The sequence below is a fragment of the Epinephelus fuscoguttatus genome, linkage group LG23 (genome assembly GCF_011397635.1).
Source record: "Epinephelus fuscoguttatus linkage group LG23, E.fuscoguttatus.final_Chr_v1".
NCBI classification, from domain to species: Eukaryota; Metazoa; Chordata; class Actinopteri; order Perciformes; family Serranidae; genus Epinephelus; species Epinephelus fuscoguttatus.
In genome coordinates, this window is record NC_064774.1 from 26,064,803 (window position 1) to 26,081,791 (window position 16,989).

The 16,989-nt window shown below is 41.2% G+C and overlaps 2 protein-coding genes across 2 annotated transcripts; both read left to right on the forward strand.

Moving 5' to 3' along the window:
* The first annotated feature begins 589 nt into the window (after positions 1-589).
* Positions 590-10,180, forward strand: rpgrip1 (RPGR interacting protein 1). The gene is made up of 30 exons (XM_049568409.1): positions 590-677; positions 1,105-1,158; positions 1,318-1,438; positions 1,599-1,804; positions 1,899-2,001; positions 2,140-2,280; positions 2,562-2,667; positions 2,817-2,840; positions 2,941-3,087; positions 3,192-3,265; positions 3,477-3,697; positions 3,920-4,026; positions 4,116-4,166; positions 4,252-4,431; positions 4,537-4,654; positions 4,798-4,961; positions 5,064-5,394; positions 5,601-5,761; positions 6,025-6,257; positions 6,389-6,504; positions 6,665-6,867; positions 6,964-7,020; positions 7,131-7,306; positions 7,848-7,902; positions 8,076-8,145; positions 8,816-8,907; positions 9,093-9,282; positions 9,371-9,455; positions 9,595-9,722; positions 9,883-10,180. Exons 1-30 carry the CDS (start codon positions 590-592, stop codon positions 10,134-10,136), a joined length of 4,056 nt encoding a protein of 1,351 aa, XP_049424366.1. The 3' UTR covers positions 10,137-10,180.
* A 1,034-nt stretch (positions 10,181-11,214) lies between these two features.
* fam113 (family with sequence similarity 113) lies at positions 11,215-16,819 on the forward strand. Its single transcript, XM_049568207.1, has 10 exons — positions 11,215-11,555; positions 12,011-12,092; positions 13,011-13,090; positions 13,206-13,438; positions 13,845-13,995; positions 14,507-14,753; positions 15,014-15,070; positions 15,639-15,698; positions 15,992-16,177; positions 16,385-16,819. The coding sequence occupies exons 1-10, from the start codon at positions 11,553-11,555 to the stop codon at positions 16,531-16,533; spliced, it is 1,248 nt and encodes a 415-aa protein (XP_049424164.1). The 5' UTR covers positions 11,215-11,552; the 3' UTR covers positions 16,534-16,819.
* Positions 16,820-16,989: the final 170 nt, after the last annotated feature.

The window sequence follows — 16,989 nt, forward strand, 5'->3', positions numbered from 1 at the left end:
GGAGGGAATATCATCTGTCCTACCAGGATTCCTGGTGTTTATCATCAATTGTGAAGCGATGTAGACCTTAAAACAGCAAATATGTTTAAGAATTGCCACATTTGGGCAAAAACTTTATTGATAATTTACAGTGAAGCTAAAACTGTTGGGGCTGACAGCTTTTCCAGGTTTAAGCAGATTATATACAGTGTGTACAGAGTCTTGAGGTTGTGATTTCAAGTGTCAGTGAAAAAGTAGATGTGCAACTTAAAATATACGTACACTGCATAGATCTTAGTTTCCTACCTTTTGCCATTAACTTGGTTTAATTGTGTGTCCCTGTATGTGTGTGTTGTGAAAAGCCCTGCTTTCAGTTTGGATCCCATTAAGCTCCACTGTGCTAGGAAAACTAAGAAAGAATGATCTTTTTCTGGCTGTGTGATTACACAAATGTAAATGTAACAAGTCATGGTCACAAGATTGAATTATACCTTTGGCTTCTCTGTTTTGCTGCCAGTGAACCAGCAGCGGATCAATGTGACATGTTTGCAATTGTGACGTTTCAAAGACTGGAGCGTTGTGATTGGCTGGGTGTGAGTAAAGAAGAGTGATGTCGCCAGTGATGGACGAGACAGCCGGGGATCTCCCCGTCAGAGATGTGGGACTGATGAGGGGGGGACTGATGCCAACTGTCCCAGGTTTGTGTATGCAGTCTCATGCCAGTATGAGACCATAATCATCTGCTGTATAATCACTTTAACTATCCTAATTTCTATCACATATGTATCCCGTGGAAGTTGGAAATATTCAACACATACATTGTTAAAATGTCACCAATGTTGTACACAAAACAACTTCATTACAATATCACTCATGATTATCTGTCAGCATTTGTTAGCATAGAGCAACAGAGCAAATTATCTCATTGGGACACATGAATGATGTGCAAATACAGTAAGCTACAGTAACTCTAAGTTGAAGTGTAGGTATTAAGTTGTAAGTGTGAAGGTTAGGGGTTTAAGAAAAAAATAACACATTTTTGGGGGAATTCTGCAATAGAAGTGCATTTATGTAAATGTGTGTTTCTGTGATTCACTCTTAACTAAATCTGTCTGTTATACCCAGATACTCTGCGTGATGTAAAGCCATGGAAGAAGCATAATGTCATGAAGACAAAAGGTAAAACCACTTTGCAAAAACTCATTGTTTCAGATTTTCAGACTTTTAATCAAAAAAGAATACAACAGTACCTTTACATTAAAAGTTCTCTTTATTGTCTTTAGTTGTCTATGCATCAGACACACAAAGAAAAAGCTTTGTCTGTCCCTCTCTCTTCAGTAGATCCTCAGCGCCTGTTTCGGTTTCCCAGAGAGCACCTGGAGGACCTGTGTCTCAGGCTGCAAGAGGAAAACAGTCTGCTGAGACAACACACTCGTACACAGGAGCAGAGGATACGTAGGTAGTAAAAACACTGACACATGCCTGACTGACTGTACCTAACACCAAACTGGGCACTTAACGGGGCATCTCAGAGTAGCTGGGACAGTCATCTCTTGGACACCTCTAAGATGTGATTTAAAGATATATATGATAAAGAAAAGTCTACTAATATGCTTCAGGATGTCTGCCAGACTGATGCGTCTCCGTCAGGCCCGTCCTGGCTCTGGTGCTGTAAAGGAGAGGGAAATGGAGGACACCATGCAGGAGCTGGAAGCCCGTGTGGCTATGCTGGAGAGCCAGAAAGGAGTGCTGCAGAACAAACTGAGCCTGGCTAAGCAGCACATTATGGATATCGGGGGACGCACGCCATATAGGTTCAGTAAAGGTGTGTGTTGCACATGAATGTAGGCCAGGGTGACTACTGCTCTTTCTTCCATCACTGACCTTTCTCCTTGTCTTCTTCCTCTTCTGCTTGTCAGGTAAAAGTATGGAAGTGGAGGGCGGAGTCAGGAGGGCGGCCCAAACTGCCCCACCCCGCTACGGCCCAACGTTGGAAGACACCAGGGCAGAGATGGAGAGATTGTAAGTGTGTGATGTACAGGACATTGAGCGGATGTCTTCTCTCCTCTGATCACAACATTGTTCCCCCCATATTGTATTACCTACCCTCTATCCCAAACCCCCCCTCATGACTTCACCCTCCACATCTCTCCCTCCCAGCAGGTCCAGTGTGACAGAGCAGGTGAGGGCCACAGAGATGGAGCTGACAGCCCAGGCACTCAGAGACACACTGAGAGAGAAGGAGAAGGAGATAGAGGGGACTGTGAGGGAGATGAGGAAGCAACAGGCTGACAGACACAGGTAGCCACTGCCCACATACAATCATATTACTCATACTAATCTTTTGGAGTTAAAATCTGTGAAATATTTTTGAATTTGAATACATTTCAGTGAACTTTTGCTACAGTCAAACTTAAAACTCAGTACTCAGAAATTGGAGAACTGTTGGGCCATACACTGGAGGAGAAGCCTAATCTGACATTTCTTCCAATTTCACTTCCGATTTTCTTCCCTATCCACTCTTACAGTGTAGCTTCTGTGATAAATAAAAATAATATTTCCTGCTGTTGTCTCTCTGTTAGAATAATTATTAGAGAGAACGTGGATCTGATCCGTCTACAAAAGCAGCTTACAGACAAGAGCACCGCCCTGAGAGTCACCCAGGAGAAGTTCAACAACCTGCAAGAGGTTACATTACTGTATTTGTCTATAAATCATTTTGTATTTTATTATTTTATTATAATTTGACTACATCACATTAAGAATTCAGGTCCAGTACTTCTATAAATTCAGCCACTGGTGCGCAAAAGATTTCTTTTTGTCTTTCTTCCCTCCAGGCATATGAGAATCAGCTTGAGGAGGTAAATGCCCTGTAACACAAAAAGCTTTCTAAAATGCCTCCAACTAATAGTCTAAAATTTTACTCATACTGATTTTGGGTGTGTCATGTTTTCACCCCAGAGTCAGAGGTCATTGAGACAAAGCCAGGGAGCTCTGCTGGAGAAAGTGGAGGAGCTGACTGAACAGCTGAAGCAGGAGAAACAGAGAGCACTGGCACTGGAGGGACAGCTTACCTCCTCTTCCCTGTCTCTACAGACCCTGGACAAGGTACCCTCTCTGTATATGTGTGTATAAAACCCGACTAAGAAAGACTGAAGATCAAAAAGTGTGATGCTAGTTTTTTTTTTATTAATTTATTTGTTCTCTTTCAGCTACAGGAGCAGATATCAGACCTGGAAGGAGAGAGGGATCTCATAAAAGAAAACTATAACACTCTACTAGAGAGGTGAGAGTTTAAGTCTTCTAGGCCCTGCAGTGCAATCTCTCAGATGTTATGGAAAACATTATCTAGGAGGTTGGAAAGTTGAGACCGTAGCAGAACTTAAGATAAGGTTTATGTCAATATGAAATAGTCTTTTTTACATGTGACAATGACCTCTGAAAGTCATTTTGTGTTTCTCCTCCAATGTCTATATTTAATCCTCTTTCCTTTCTAGTACTTTATCTGTGCAAAGCACCCATGATGGTAAGGTGGAACAATATAGAGAAGTGAAGCAGAGGAGGGAGGAACAGGGGGAAAACATCGGCAGGATGGAAATCCAGAGACTTGAGGACATGCTGCAAGCAGAGAGGGCGGAGAGAGGCAGGCTGGAGCTGGAGAAGGAGAAACTGAGACGAGAAAAGGAGCTATTAGAGGAGAGCAAGGAGCAAGAAAGAGGTAGGACTCTCAGCATGTTGGCACCACATCTGCTGCAGTTTGACAATGAGAAGGAACGGATTTGGGATTAGATACATTTCATTTTATAGGGGTCTGCACCCTTACACCTGAAGCCTCAACTCATCCAGTGCAGACAGAAAACAGATTATCCAGTAACAATAAAACAGGACATGGATTAACAATCCCATTCATTTTTGTATGTGTGTGTGTTGTTTTGTTTAGAGTTTTCTGGAATGATGAAGGATAGTCGAGAGCATCTGGAACAGGAGGTTCTCAGGTACAGAGAGCAGGTTTCTGCTCTGCAGGACAGACTGGACTCTGTCACCAAGGTCAGAGACAAGGAGTGATTATTGCAAAATAGCTGTCCTGTTTTCAGCACATATCCTGACACACTTTTTATCATCTCTTTCTCTTCCAGGAGTTTGACATGAGTGTTGAGGAGCTCAGTGAAACTCTCATACAGATCAAGGTTTGCACACTTTGTTTTTACCTCTGCTAGGACTGCTTAAAAATACTAAATCAAATGATTTTACATGCTTTTTCTCCAACTACAGGCATTTAGACTTCAGCAGGAGAGCAGGGCGGGGCTGCATTTCCTTTGGGCCGATGGGACGGCGGAGGATTCACCCCGCGAGTTGGCAAACATCCAGGTATCGCATGCAGAGACTGTGCTGGAATTACAGAAAACCAGAAACATTCTTAAGCTGGAGCACCAGATCAGTAAAGACCTGCAGGTACATGCACATAACACATACATGTACACAACTCAAAACTGCAACACTCTGCTTTTGTCCCATTTTAACTAAACTTGTCTTCAATCAAACTCTTTCCTTCCCAAGGAAGAGTTGAACACAGTCAGCCAGAAGATGGGGAGAGAGAGGGAGGAGAGCAGGAGGAGGATGGCAGAGAAAGACAAACTTTTATCAAAAAGAGCTCTTCAGATCAACGCTTTACAAGGTTTCAACAACACTCATTTGTTTAGAAACAGTCATAGCAAGAAACCATTATAAAATATGTGGGTAGTTAGCATGAGTAGCTAAAAAAACCCTGCAACCTCCAGAATCTCAAAACTATTTTATTTTTCTATTTGTGTTCTGAAGCTCAGTTGAAAGAATTAGCATACAGCCCCAGGAACTACAAACGGACCATACCGATGCAGTACACCTGGCCGGCTGGAGACCAGGAGGTGGTACAGCCTATAGAGGACGACCTGTCTTTCTCTCAGCTGAGGGCTGGAGAGTCACTGTTGGAGATCCACCTTAAGGTCCAAAAAAACTAATTTGATGGATTTTTTTGGAGCAAGTTTACCTATGAAACTGTAATCTGTTTTTTTGTACGTGTGTGTTGTCTTTTTTGGCACCTCTAGGCCGCCACCTTCACCCCAACAGGGCTTCGTACTATGAGCGGTGTCCCTCATGAAGACATTGTGACATTCTGCACCTACAGCCTCTTGGACTTTGAGGTGCACTCCACTCCTCTGGTGTCAGGCAGCCAACCCAACTACGGCTTCACATCCCGCTACGCTCTAACAGCCCGAGATCTGGGCAGGCTGGGAGGTCAGGGGTCAAGGGTCAGAGTGGAGCTCCACCAGGCGTTAGGAGGGGTTAGGTTTGTGACACATGGAAGTGGGCAGATGTCTCTCATGGGTGCCATGGAAAGAAGAGATGAGCGCATTGGTGGAAGTGTGAAAATCACAGGTGATTAATGATTATAAAGAGAAAGTAATACATTGTAATTCATTGCCAATACAAAGATATTCTATATCTTTCAAGATTAATTATCTGTAATTATTTTATTACGTTTGTCAGCCTTTTTATTATATAATGCATCATGTGTGGTAAATTTCATTAAGTTGATCATTAATTGTCAACCCATGTCTAAAAATGTGTCGCCTCACTCCAAGGCTCTGAGGGTGCACTTGTTGGTGTCGTGGATTTCTGGGTACGCTTGTTTAACCCTGCAGAGCCCATAGACACTGTGTCAGAGAGAGAAGCTGACTGGAGAACAGCGACACAAAGAAGGCCTGTGCAGATCACTCTGGGCTGGCAAGATACTGGTCACGAGGTAAAAGAGGGTGATATTTTCTCGCTTACCTAGTGTATAGCAGGGGCAAAGCCAGATGTTGAAAACACTGGGGCTCAGCCCAAACCTAGGGGGGGTCCAGAGGTGTGTTCTCCCATGGAGTTCTTTTATCCATTTAGGGTAGCTATATGCACTATTTTAAAAGCCATTTGAGATAATAGAAAGCCTAAAAATGTGTACATCATTTGGGAAAAAACATGATCGTTGTCTGTTAAAAAAATTGAATTTGTCAATGCTATTTGCAGGAGTTACATGACTACGGAGGGGGGATCCCTAATGAGTTGGTAGTTATGCTGGAACGCTGTGTGGGCCTTAATTCTCGCTGGCCTGGACTTCTTCCTGATGCCTACCTGACATACAGGTTCTACGACCTGCCGCCTCACGTCTCTCAAACTGTGCAGTCCACTGCTGACCCAGTGTTCAACGATACCACCAGCTACCCACTAGCAGTCACAGCTGACGTGTTGCACTACCTGAGGTATGATGGTTTGGAAACAGAAAAAAAAGTGTTAGAAATTCAAGATAATGTTTCTTGAAATTCTGATAAAGTTTGAGCTTTGGATAATCCTTCCAAAAATATTGACAACATTCAACTCCTCTTTTGCCCAGGTCCAGCAGTTTGTGGGTATATGTGTTTGATGACAGTGATGACCAGATACCGCCACCCTATCTGGCCAAGACCCCCATTCCACTGAGAGCCCTGGCTACAGGCAGGGAGATCAGAGGTGAGGCAGACAGATCAACCATTGCATTAATCATCTGCATCTCTCACTAGAGGAAGTGTTGCTTTAGATGAAGGTGGATTATACATTACATTTCAAAACCCGAACTACCCAATCAGCAGTTTAGACATGTTTTCATTGGTTCTTTTTTCTGCCCTGCCAGGTGACTATGTCCTGAGGGATCCAGCTGGTGGACCTCGGGGCCTGGTCAGGGTCTTGATAAAATGGAGGTACCCCTTCCAACCGTCGGTGGATGCTGCGCTGGGTGGACAGGGAAGACAGGACAGAGAAATGGAAAGCAGTGAGAGGGAGCAGAGGAGGAGAGAGGAAGCATCACGGAAGCCCATTGCTAAGCCCAGAGTGAAGGTGATATTGTGTGTCAAAAGGTTTGGGAATTACCAAAGGTGCAAGAAGTATTCAGATCCTTTACTTAATATCTGTTCCTCTGTGTGTTAACCACAGACTCGCCTACTTGAGCCAAGAGAAACCAAAGCTGTGCAGAAAGAGACTAAACCTTTGGTAAGGTTTGAAGCACCAACAAAAGTAGCACATTCACAGCCTAACTGTGGGTTTCATGATAACTCAAGCATAAAAACGAGATTGTTTAGTGGTTATTCATCTATTTACAGTCTCGGCCTCCGCCTGTCAAACAGAAAGGCTCACAGAACAAACAACCCATCCCTGTGAAACCGCTTACCACAGACAGGAAGAGATCCAGCAAGAGATCGCCTGACCTTTACCAGGGCACGCCCCATCTGACCCCAGAGCCAAGACTGACCACGCCCTCTCATTCGCCAACAAGAAAGTAAATCGCGGATTTTTTTTTTCTTTAACAAATCCATTTCCTTATATTGCACTCAAAAAAAGATTTGGTCTTTTTTTTCAGGTTTACATATTATATAATTACATGTAGAATTTCCATCCAATTGAGTCAAGTAATTCTAGATAAATAAATAAATCCAAGATATTTGAAATATGCAGAATTTATGAATAGTATTTACATAATTTTGTTAAAGTAAATTAGGTAAATTCTATAAGCTATTGTTACATAAATTCTCATAGCCTATTCATCTCCATTTTTTTTAAAATTTAATTACATAAATGGTACTTTTTTGGTTTGTGTTAGAATTACTTGACTACGATGGATAAAAATTTCCTATGTAACCAAAATACATAAACCTGAAAACAGATGAAGTCATTTCTTTGAGTGCATTATTTTAGAGCTCAGTGAGCATGATGGAGTTCCAGGAGTTGTGTAGAAGGAAAACCGGAACCTTGCAAAACCAACAATCCCAAAAAGTATGATATAATTCAATTATTTAATTAATAATTTAATCTTCTTTTAGGTCTTTGCCCACCACACCATCTAGGAGAAGCTCTGCCAGCTCTGCCAGGACTCAGGTAGGAGCTCACTGTCTCTCTTAACAGGCTTTAAAACAATATCTGGATTCATTGTCACAGGAAAAACATATTAGTTAAAGCAATGTTGTGGAGGGAGAACAAAAATATTCAGAATTAGAGGACACCAATTGAGGACTGGCTGGTGAGTGGACTCATATGTCATTTCTTCTCAGGACCTTCCCTCTATGGATCAGGTGTCAATGGACGAAGAGGAGGAGGAGGAAGAGGAGAGCAGTGAGAGTGGTAACTATTCATATACACACAATAGGCCTAAACACCTGCCTTGAGTTTCTTTCAGAAATTTGAAGCCACACAACCTGCTTGAACACAAGTCATGCAATGATGTCTGCGGATAAGTAGGTGGCAGTATTCAGCTATAAAAACAATGGTTGCACTTTGCCATAAAACTGAAAAAAGATTAAGCAACCTTGCACTTTTGGAACAGGAAGTATCATGAAATTACCATACTTTGATACAGAAAAGGCACAAATTGGTGCATGAAATTTTAGCAGAATGCAGGAAATGAACCCAGAATTCTTGAGATAGGACCCCTGCATTATATGTGTTCCCCTAGATCTTGAAACAGAACTTACACCCTTGCAAAGAAGGATTATGTAGGAACCTAACTGAACTCAAAATCTAGGCCTGAAACAGATAAGAAGTGATCACATGCTGACAGGGCTTTCAAATGTTGGGAGAAGTTTGCCTTGAGGGCTTCCTGCCAGAAAGGGATTTCTTGGTTGAAGTTAGGGGAAAAAATATCATGGTTTGGGTTAAATGAAAAGATTTCTGTCAGAAAACCATAATGTCCAAATTCTCCCAGGTGCCTGCTTTCATTTTCAGCCCAGTCAGTCAAATTCACATTGAAATAAATGCATTTCTTCTCACATTGTTGTTTTTCTTTACTATACAGCTGCTGCAGGAGACAGTGAAACCTCAGGGTCTTCAGAATCAAGCTCACAAAGCGACATCATCATCATCCCACCAAAACGGAAAATGAGGAAGGTATGAAGGAAATATCTGTGTGAGTGGGAGCAAATGTATGAATAAAAGAGAACAAAAAAGATCCAGGAAAAGATTTTAGCTGTGCTGTTGTTGTCATTTGTACATCTGGATCTAGTTTTTGTTTGGTCATTCATTTTAAATGAGCTGGTCAGATATTATGAAACTAAGTTTGTTTTATGCTTTAGGGAGACAAACTGAGGGTCGAGATTCTGTCCCTGTCGTTTGAACCATCCTCACGTGTGGCGCGTGACAAGTCGGTGCAGCGTGTTTATGTGGAATACCGGCTGCTGGGTGTCCCGATGGAGACGACAGAAACACCCATGTCCCTCCGCAAACCCACAAAGGGAGAGGAGATTCATTACAACTTCACTCGAGGTGAGACCGGGTTGGCTTTGTTTATGTTTGTTTCTAGAAAGTTTTAATTATGTTATAACCCCCAAATCTCTCTGTTTGCCTCTCGCAGTGATTTATGTGGATGGTTCACAGTCAGCTCCACTCAGACAGTACCTTTACACCATGCTGGAGGGCACTGACCCCAACCAGGGCAGGTAGTGTCACTGCTGCTTTTAGTGTCATTTTACATGTTGAAGTATGAGTGAATACATCAGTTTATGTCTCTGCACTTAAAGGATTTTTCTAAACCCAAACAAAAAAATTGAAGTGTGTATGTCTGTGTGTCACGGCAAGGTTAAAGTTCACAGTAGTCAGTGAGCCGATGGACGACGAAAAGGAGTGTGTGGATGTCGGACATGCTTTTCTGGACCTACAGGAACTGCTCCTCACTGGAAATGATGTCAGTGAGCAACAAATTGACGGTAGGTGTTGCATGGGTGCCATACCAAGATTGTTAAAATGATTTAGATAGAGTACATTGTACAATGTTATGTATATTTATCATGGAAGTTCTCTTGTATATTGTATGAAACATAAAATTTTCTTACAGTACATCTGTCTCTGTGTCTCTGTTTCCTCCAGTCATGAGTGTGGATGAAGACAAGGAGGTGATAGGAAATCTGAAAGTGTCTCTGGAAGCAGCAAAAGCTCTGACTGGGATATATCAGGAGTTTCACCAGAAAAAGGAGGCCAAGAAAGAAGATGAGACAGATGAAGAAGATGAGGAGGAGGAGGAAGAGGAGGAGAAGGAGAAGGAAGAAGAGGAGCAAGAGGAGAAGCAGAAAAAAGATCCGATACCAGTAATAGATAATGATGATGATGACAGTGACTTCTGAAAGCAATTAGTATGAAATTAACAGAATGTTTGTGTCTTATTTTGCTGTTTGTAGCCTCTTCATCAACATTTCCAAAAGCAATTAAATAAAGAGTAATTTTTTGGAATGCATCTGAGGCTGTTCTTTTAAGTTTATTTATGGATTTTATAATTTTGAGGTCTTTCAATCTCCCACTTTATCCAGTAGTCTTCATCATGTGTCTGATCGACAGGATCTTTCCTAGTAGACTTACGCAACATTTTTCCTGGGTGACTTTGTTTCTCCACTAAAGTTAGAGCAAAGAGCTGTAATAAAAATGTACAGCGTGACTGTGTGTATTGTTTGTCAAAAAGCCATGCAATTCAATTCTATCCTAAAGTTAAGAGCCAACTTTTGGGAAAGGTATTGTTTTTGAAAGCTCTCCCTTGCCAGAGTGGTGTTAATCTGCTGATGATCTTTACTGCCGACAACTTATCATTTCAGAAATATGTTATTTGAAGGGAAAAACTGAAGATATCCCATGCCTCTCTCCTGGGTGCCAGCTGCAGTTCCATCACAAACCATGATTCTTGTGTTTTTTGAAAGGCTTAACATCACACTGGAGTTCTTCATCATATCTTAAATTCTCTGGTTAGCTCCTTAATTTGTGTTTAATCAACTCGCCATTTAGTTACTGATACACAGAAAACCTGGTACTGGGTTGTGTTGCTCCATTGTAGGCGTCTGGGCATATCATTTGACTCTAAAGGGAGCTTGACACAGTGCACCAAGGGCTAAGCAGAATATGACACACAAGTAAATATATTAACAAAGTACTACATTTAATAGATTTTTTTGATTTCAATTGAAAAAAATATTAATTAATCATATAAAGACAGAATAAAAATTATTAGGCAAATGTAGCTGTAATTAGATTTGCTTTTTACCAGTAGGCCTACAGCTTTTTTTCTTGAGAAAATGAAAGTGTTATATTTGCAGTTCCTTTCTGAAAGCGTATCAGTTCATAATTTCATTATTGCTAACACAGAGGAACTCAATCAAACCGATCAAACCACTTGATCTCGCTTTTAGTTAGTCCCGCGAAACTGTAATTTTCCGATTGTCTTTGAAAGCATCAAAAAATTGGCGACACCTGTAAACCGAACTAACGGCAGGGTCACGTCAAGCGTCCAGATTGAGGCTACAAAATCCCACAAACTTCAAGACTACTGCAATAAGTTGTGACTCCAGGGACCAGTTGTTGCGGCCATTTCGGTTTTAGGAGTTGGAGCTAAAAACGTTCATATTGTGGTGGTTTATTTTCCTGTGCAGTTCGCTAACGTCTGCACTTTAATGCTAAAATCCAAACAAACAGCGCGAACAGCGAGACACTCTTAAAACGGCTAACGGCTAACTTCAACCGTCACATAAATCTACAGTTTGCCGCTCGATTCAACAATGGTAAGTTATAACGTTATGATATTTTAACATTATATTAATGGAAGTGAACGTTTAAGCATGCTAATTAGTTAATTAGCAAGTTAAATAATGCTAAAATAATGACTGCTAATTAGCCTAAGGCTAGTTTGTTAGTATGCTAAGTTTAATAATGCTAAAATAGTGACTGCTAATTAGCCTAAGGCTAGTATGCGAAGTTAAATAATGCTAAAATAATGACTTCAAATTAGCCTAAGGAAAGTTTATTGGTAACTTATGCTAAATAATGTTAATTGAAGTGTAAAGTACCACCATTACTATCTGTGGTAAAGAAATTCTATAATTTAGTAAACAACACTATTAAGGCTAAACGTAAGTTGATGTCAGCCATCTTATTTCTTGAGTTAACGGACCTCCCATTTTCAAGTCGCTCCTTAATTAAAATAACGAACATGTTTGTTTGCCTTTGTCATTAACAGAAGGAGACACTGAGGCCTGTGAGCCACCAGCAGGCCAGCCAGCTGCTACATAACAAGTTCGTTGTGGTTCTGGGAGACTCTAGTGAGTAACGTTAGTCACTTAAATTCATATCCTTTTAAAACTGATCTTTTACAAAGAACAAGTATGTTTTAAAGTTTTACAGCAGCCCATTTGACTTGATTTTGTTGTTGTTTGTCCATCTGCCAGCTTACCCAGCTCTATAGCACATGATGGGAACCTGAGAAAGATGTTCCTTAGCTCTGAATTTGCTTGATATGATTTTAATCATCTAATATGAAGTTAGGTAATTAAAATCATGACTCAGTGATGAAATTGTACTGGCACAGTGTTTGTCTAAATATGATTGCTCTTTCTACAAGAATAGTTGCAAAAATAATTGCAGCCCAAAAATTAAAAAAAAATAGTATAACTAATTGAGAGAAAAACAACCAACCAATTAGGACTGAGAAAGAGGGCTAACTAAGGGTTAGAAAAAATGTCTAGGACTGTGTTTAATTCCCATTTCTACACAGATCAGGTTGGGAAAGAGGTCAAAGGTCCGGTTAAGGTAAAGTGTACAACAACTGACTATTGGTTAGGAAAAAAAAGACATGGAAAGAGTGGCTGAAACCTTCACAGGCAAGCTTACTCGCCATTTTTATTTTTTTTTATGGCTGTTGTCCATCTGATTTGTCTTAAGGATTTACATGCAGGGTAGACCAATGCTATTTTAGGAGCAGAGTGACAAGAAAGTGGCAAGAACACAGTAGTGTTGATGTGTCTTAACAGAATGTGGTACTGGGGAACGGAGGACCTTGGAAACATGGATACACTTCAGTTGTGAATGTTGGTCCTTTTGGCTGTTGGGAGAAATTTGCCTTCGTGGCTTTCCCCCAGAAAGATTGGGGTTTGATCTAAAATGAATAGATTTAAGTCATAAAGGGCTTTTGTATTTTTTTGCATTGCCACTTTTTAATGCTCTCTGTATCTCACCCTCAGTTCAGAGGTCTGTGTACAAGGACCTTGTCATGCTGTTGCAGAAGGACAAATATCTCTCTGCAAGACAACTCAGGACCAAGGCAAGTGATTTGTAACGGGCTGGCGTTTATTGGTTTACATCTGTTTACAAATTTCCTTAGTCTCCCGCCCCAGTTATTCCTTTTGTCCTCACTCTCTCATATCTTTCTTCTTCAGGGTGAGATGAGCTTTGAACAGGACTGTCTGGTGGAAGGAGGTTGTCTGAGTCCAATGCACAATGGGATAGAGTACCGGGAGGTTCGGCAGTTTCAGTCCTCCCACCACCTGGTCCGCTTTTACTTTGTGACGCGCATCTACTCTCGCTACATGCAGAGCATCTTAGAAGACTTCCGCCGTGGCTTGAAACCAGATGTAGTCATTATCAACTCCTGCGTTTGGGATATTTCAAGGTGGGTAGGTGAAGGAATAATTAGTAACCGTGCTAATTACTTTCATATGGTTATACTGTAGTTTAAGGTGGTGAGAGTGGTTTGGTGTGAAACCTAAGCTCAAGACCTGTTCATGGTTGATACAAATCATGTATGACATTGAGAACACATGGAAATAAAGAAAAAGATAATTTAATTGCTTTGCCCATGTACCTATGTTAGTTGCTATCTTTTTCTATGTAAGAAATATAATGCAAAATATTTTTTTGATTATTTATATATCGAAGTCACTCTTTCTCTTCCTTTTAAGACTCACCCTACACTTGAAAAGTTATATATACATTTATCTAATCACATGTATTAGTTCAACCAGCTAACTCTACCCACCAAATAAAGGATCTGTCTGTATCTGTGTTGGGTTTTGTAGGTACAAGTCCACTTGGCTTAATGATTACAGGGAGAACCTACATAAGTTCTTTGATGAGCTGAAAGAGATTCTGCCAGCGGAAACTCTGGTCATATGGAACCTCACCATGCCCTTAGGAGAGAGGATCAAAGGTGGTTTCCTGGTGCCTGAGGTACATCATCACCAGACATTTGCATCATAACCAGACATGGAAATTTGGTCTTGTTGGGTCATATTAGTACACAGTTTGTTATTAACATGAGTCCAGAGGGCGACTAAACATTTTGATCAATTGCACAAGCATTTTATATTAATTAATGGCACCAGCAAGTTTATATGTGAAAACCCTGTAGTCCCCCTTGAGCGACATCACAACCGTTAAAACATCCCAGTAATTCAAAGTGAAGAAAACTAGTGTTATTCCGTCAAGAAAGAATGTTGCGGTACCTGTTACACCTCTCCCTGATACTGAATGGCCCAGACCACACCAGATCCCACTTCATCAGTGGAACTAACCATTCCACCGCTTGTCTCCCCTGTCACTGGTAAGGTGCCTAATTTTGACCCAACATCACCACACTTTGTCTGACGGAGGGTAAGAGGCTTATATCTTGGCACTTTCTCCTGACTTCTGCTACCCTTCCAGTCTTAAAACTTTGTCCACTCTCCCTCCCTCACCTCAGATTGAGCACAAGGCTCCCCAGCTGCGTTATGACGTGATTGAGGGCAACTTCTACAGTGGGACTCTGGCTGACCTCCATGGGATGGATGTGTTGGACCTCCACTTCCAGTTCCGCTTCTCCCTGCACCATCGTACAAAAGATGGAATCCACTGGAACGCCCTTGCCCACCGCAAGATAACCTGTCTGCTGTTACAGCACACCGCAGAGGCTTGGGGTGTGATTATGCCCTGTTCCCTGACTACTGTTGGTGAGGAGGAATTCTGCCCAACACACCCACACAAGAGGGCATGTGGTTTAGGCCTACTGTAATAATGGAATGGTGCTGTTGTTACATACTGTGTTTGTAGTCCAGAGCACTTCAGATACATACAATACTCTGGCAACTCTTAGTTGTTTGACTAAAGTATGCATTTATGACCTTCTTTACTTTTTTTTTTTTTTTTTTTTTTTTTTTAAGAAATTTGTTTTATAAAATTAAGTTGATATGAGTTTGTTGTTTTACTGTAGACCATACTGAGGTTACTGCTCAACAGCCAGCCTCTGGGAATGCTACCAAATCTGCAGGTAAGATGCTTATGATATGTTGATTAAGATTATTTCTATTGATTGATTATCAAAAGTGAAACAAATGTGGGTAACATAAATCCCAATAACTCGTATGATCTTCCAAGATGAATGCACGGGACGGGGGGGGGGGGAGGGGAGAGGAGGGTGGGGGGTGAGTTGTCTTCACAAGGATCTCAACATGGAGGTGGCTGAGTCAGGAGCTAGCGGGTAACAGTGCAAACTCCGTGAACAGCACTGACAGAGCTAACAGTGTAAACCAGGGGAATTGGAGGGTGAGTGCTACACTTCCATGGTGACGTCATCCCGCTGGTAACCGTTATGTGAATACAGTGCAAAGCGGTGGGAATAAGCTGTAGTTAAAATCAGTAAAATGCCTGGTGCTAGGCTTTCTGAAATCTGCAGAGACCCTGAATAGATGATGGTATCACTGTTTGTTTGTTTTTTGTTGTTGTTGTTTTTTCAGTTTAGAGAATGACCACAGTGTTGCTATGAATCCTGTGACCTGAAGCAGTTCTCTATTTTACTTGTCTGTTTTTTGATGCATGATGTCATGCTACTTTTTCAGGAGTGTACGGAGCCTCCAACTACAGCAACCCTCCTTCCACCAACTATTCTTCCAAAATGGGTAAGACTTAAAACATCTACACAGACAGGCTTGTTGGGTTTTTATGTTTTGTGCTTAATCTCTTTGCTATGTTATTGTTTTGTGTTTAAAATAGTGCTTTAAAAACCTTTCGCCAAATAAATGATGTCACATAAAAATATTGTAGCTCATATATAACACATTGTGACTGCAGAACTTGTCTCTGTCATCTAAAGCGTCAACAGTGAACTGTCAGGTTCTTGTGCAGTACAAGTAATTTCAAAAGATCATAACAAAGCAAACCGCCCCCCACCTTAATTGTTTCCCTTTTACAGGGGGAAAATACGATTGCTTCAGGGAGGAGTTCTACAGTGATTCGGTCCCTTGTGGTTACTTGGAATTTGAGAACATCCCACGGCCACGTAGAAATAGGGATGGTGGAGCTTACAGACCTGCCCTCTCACCACTGCCTCACCCACCAGTCCACAGACATCAATATACAAATGGACAGGATGGAAATGGTAAGTGTGCAGACTTTGGTTTGTGGCAGAGTGACCTAACATATGATGTATTTTCCATCAACCAGACCACTTGCACGGCAGCGTAAATATTTGTTTTTAAGACCAAGACATCTTTTGGTTCTTCTGAAGTGGTTGTATGTATTGAAACTGTACACAAGCAGCCATGTCAGCTCTAGAACCCATTAACATGTCCTGTATGTTCTGCAGGTTTCGACTACAGCCCTCCCCACCACTTTGAGCCCTACAACAAGCGCCATCATCAGCAGGTGATGAGGAGCCGATATGCCAGACACCATTATGCTCCGTACACTCATCGCAGACCCAGTCAATACGACCATCATGGCCACTACTACTGAGGCAGGGAGTTTTTACAAGACCCAGATTTGGTCTAATTCTACTTACTTACTGCAGTCTCTTGCCTCACCTGCAGTACATTGTTGTTTTCAGTTTTTGAGTTTTTTTGTTTGGCACTAAATAGTAGATTTTAATGTGTATTTTTCCATTTCAATGCGTTTTAAATTCTGCACAAAGTGATTTTGACTTGAACATTGAAGTGGAATTAAGTGTGATTCATGCAGTTTATAGTAACATGCAATAACTTGTTCATTTAACCCTTTGATATAATAAAAGTGTTATAGGCTTTGTTCCTAACATTGCTTTACTAAGCTTTTTATTTATTCCATTATTCAGATAAAAGTGATTACCCTGGCATGATTAAATAGAGCTAGCATGTATTTTTAGCATGTATATACTCTACAGCAAATACATCTAGACTCTTAATGTGCACTTGCAAACTGGTTCACCTTATTTCT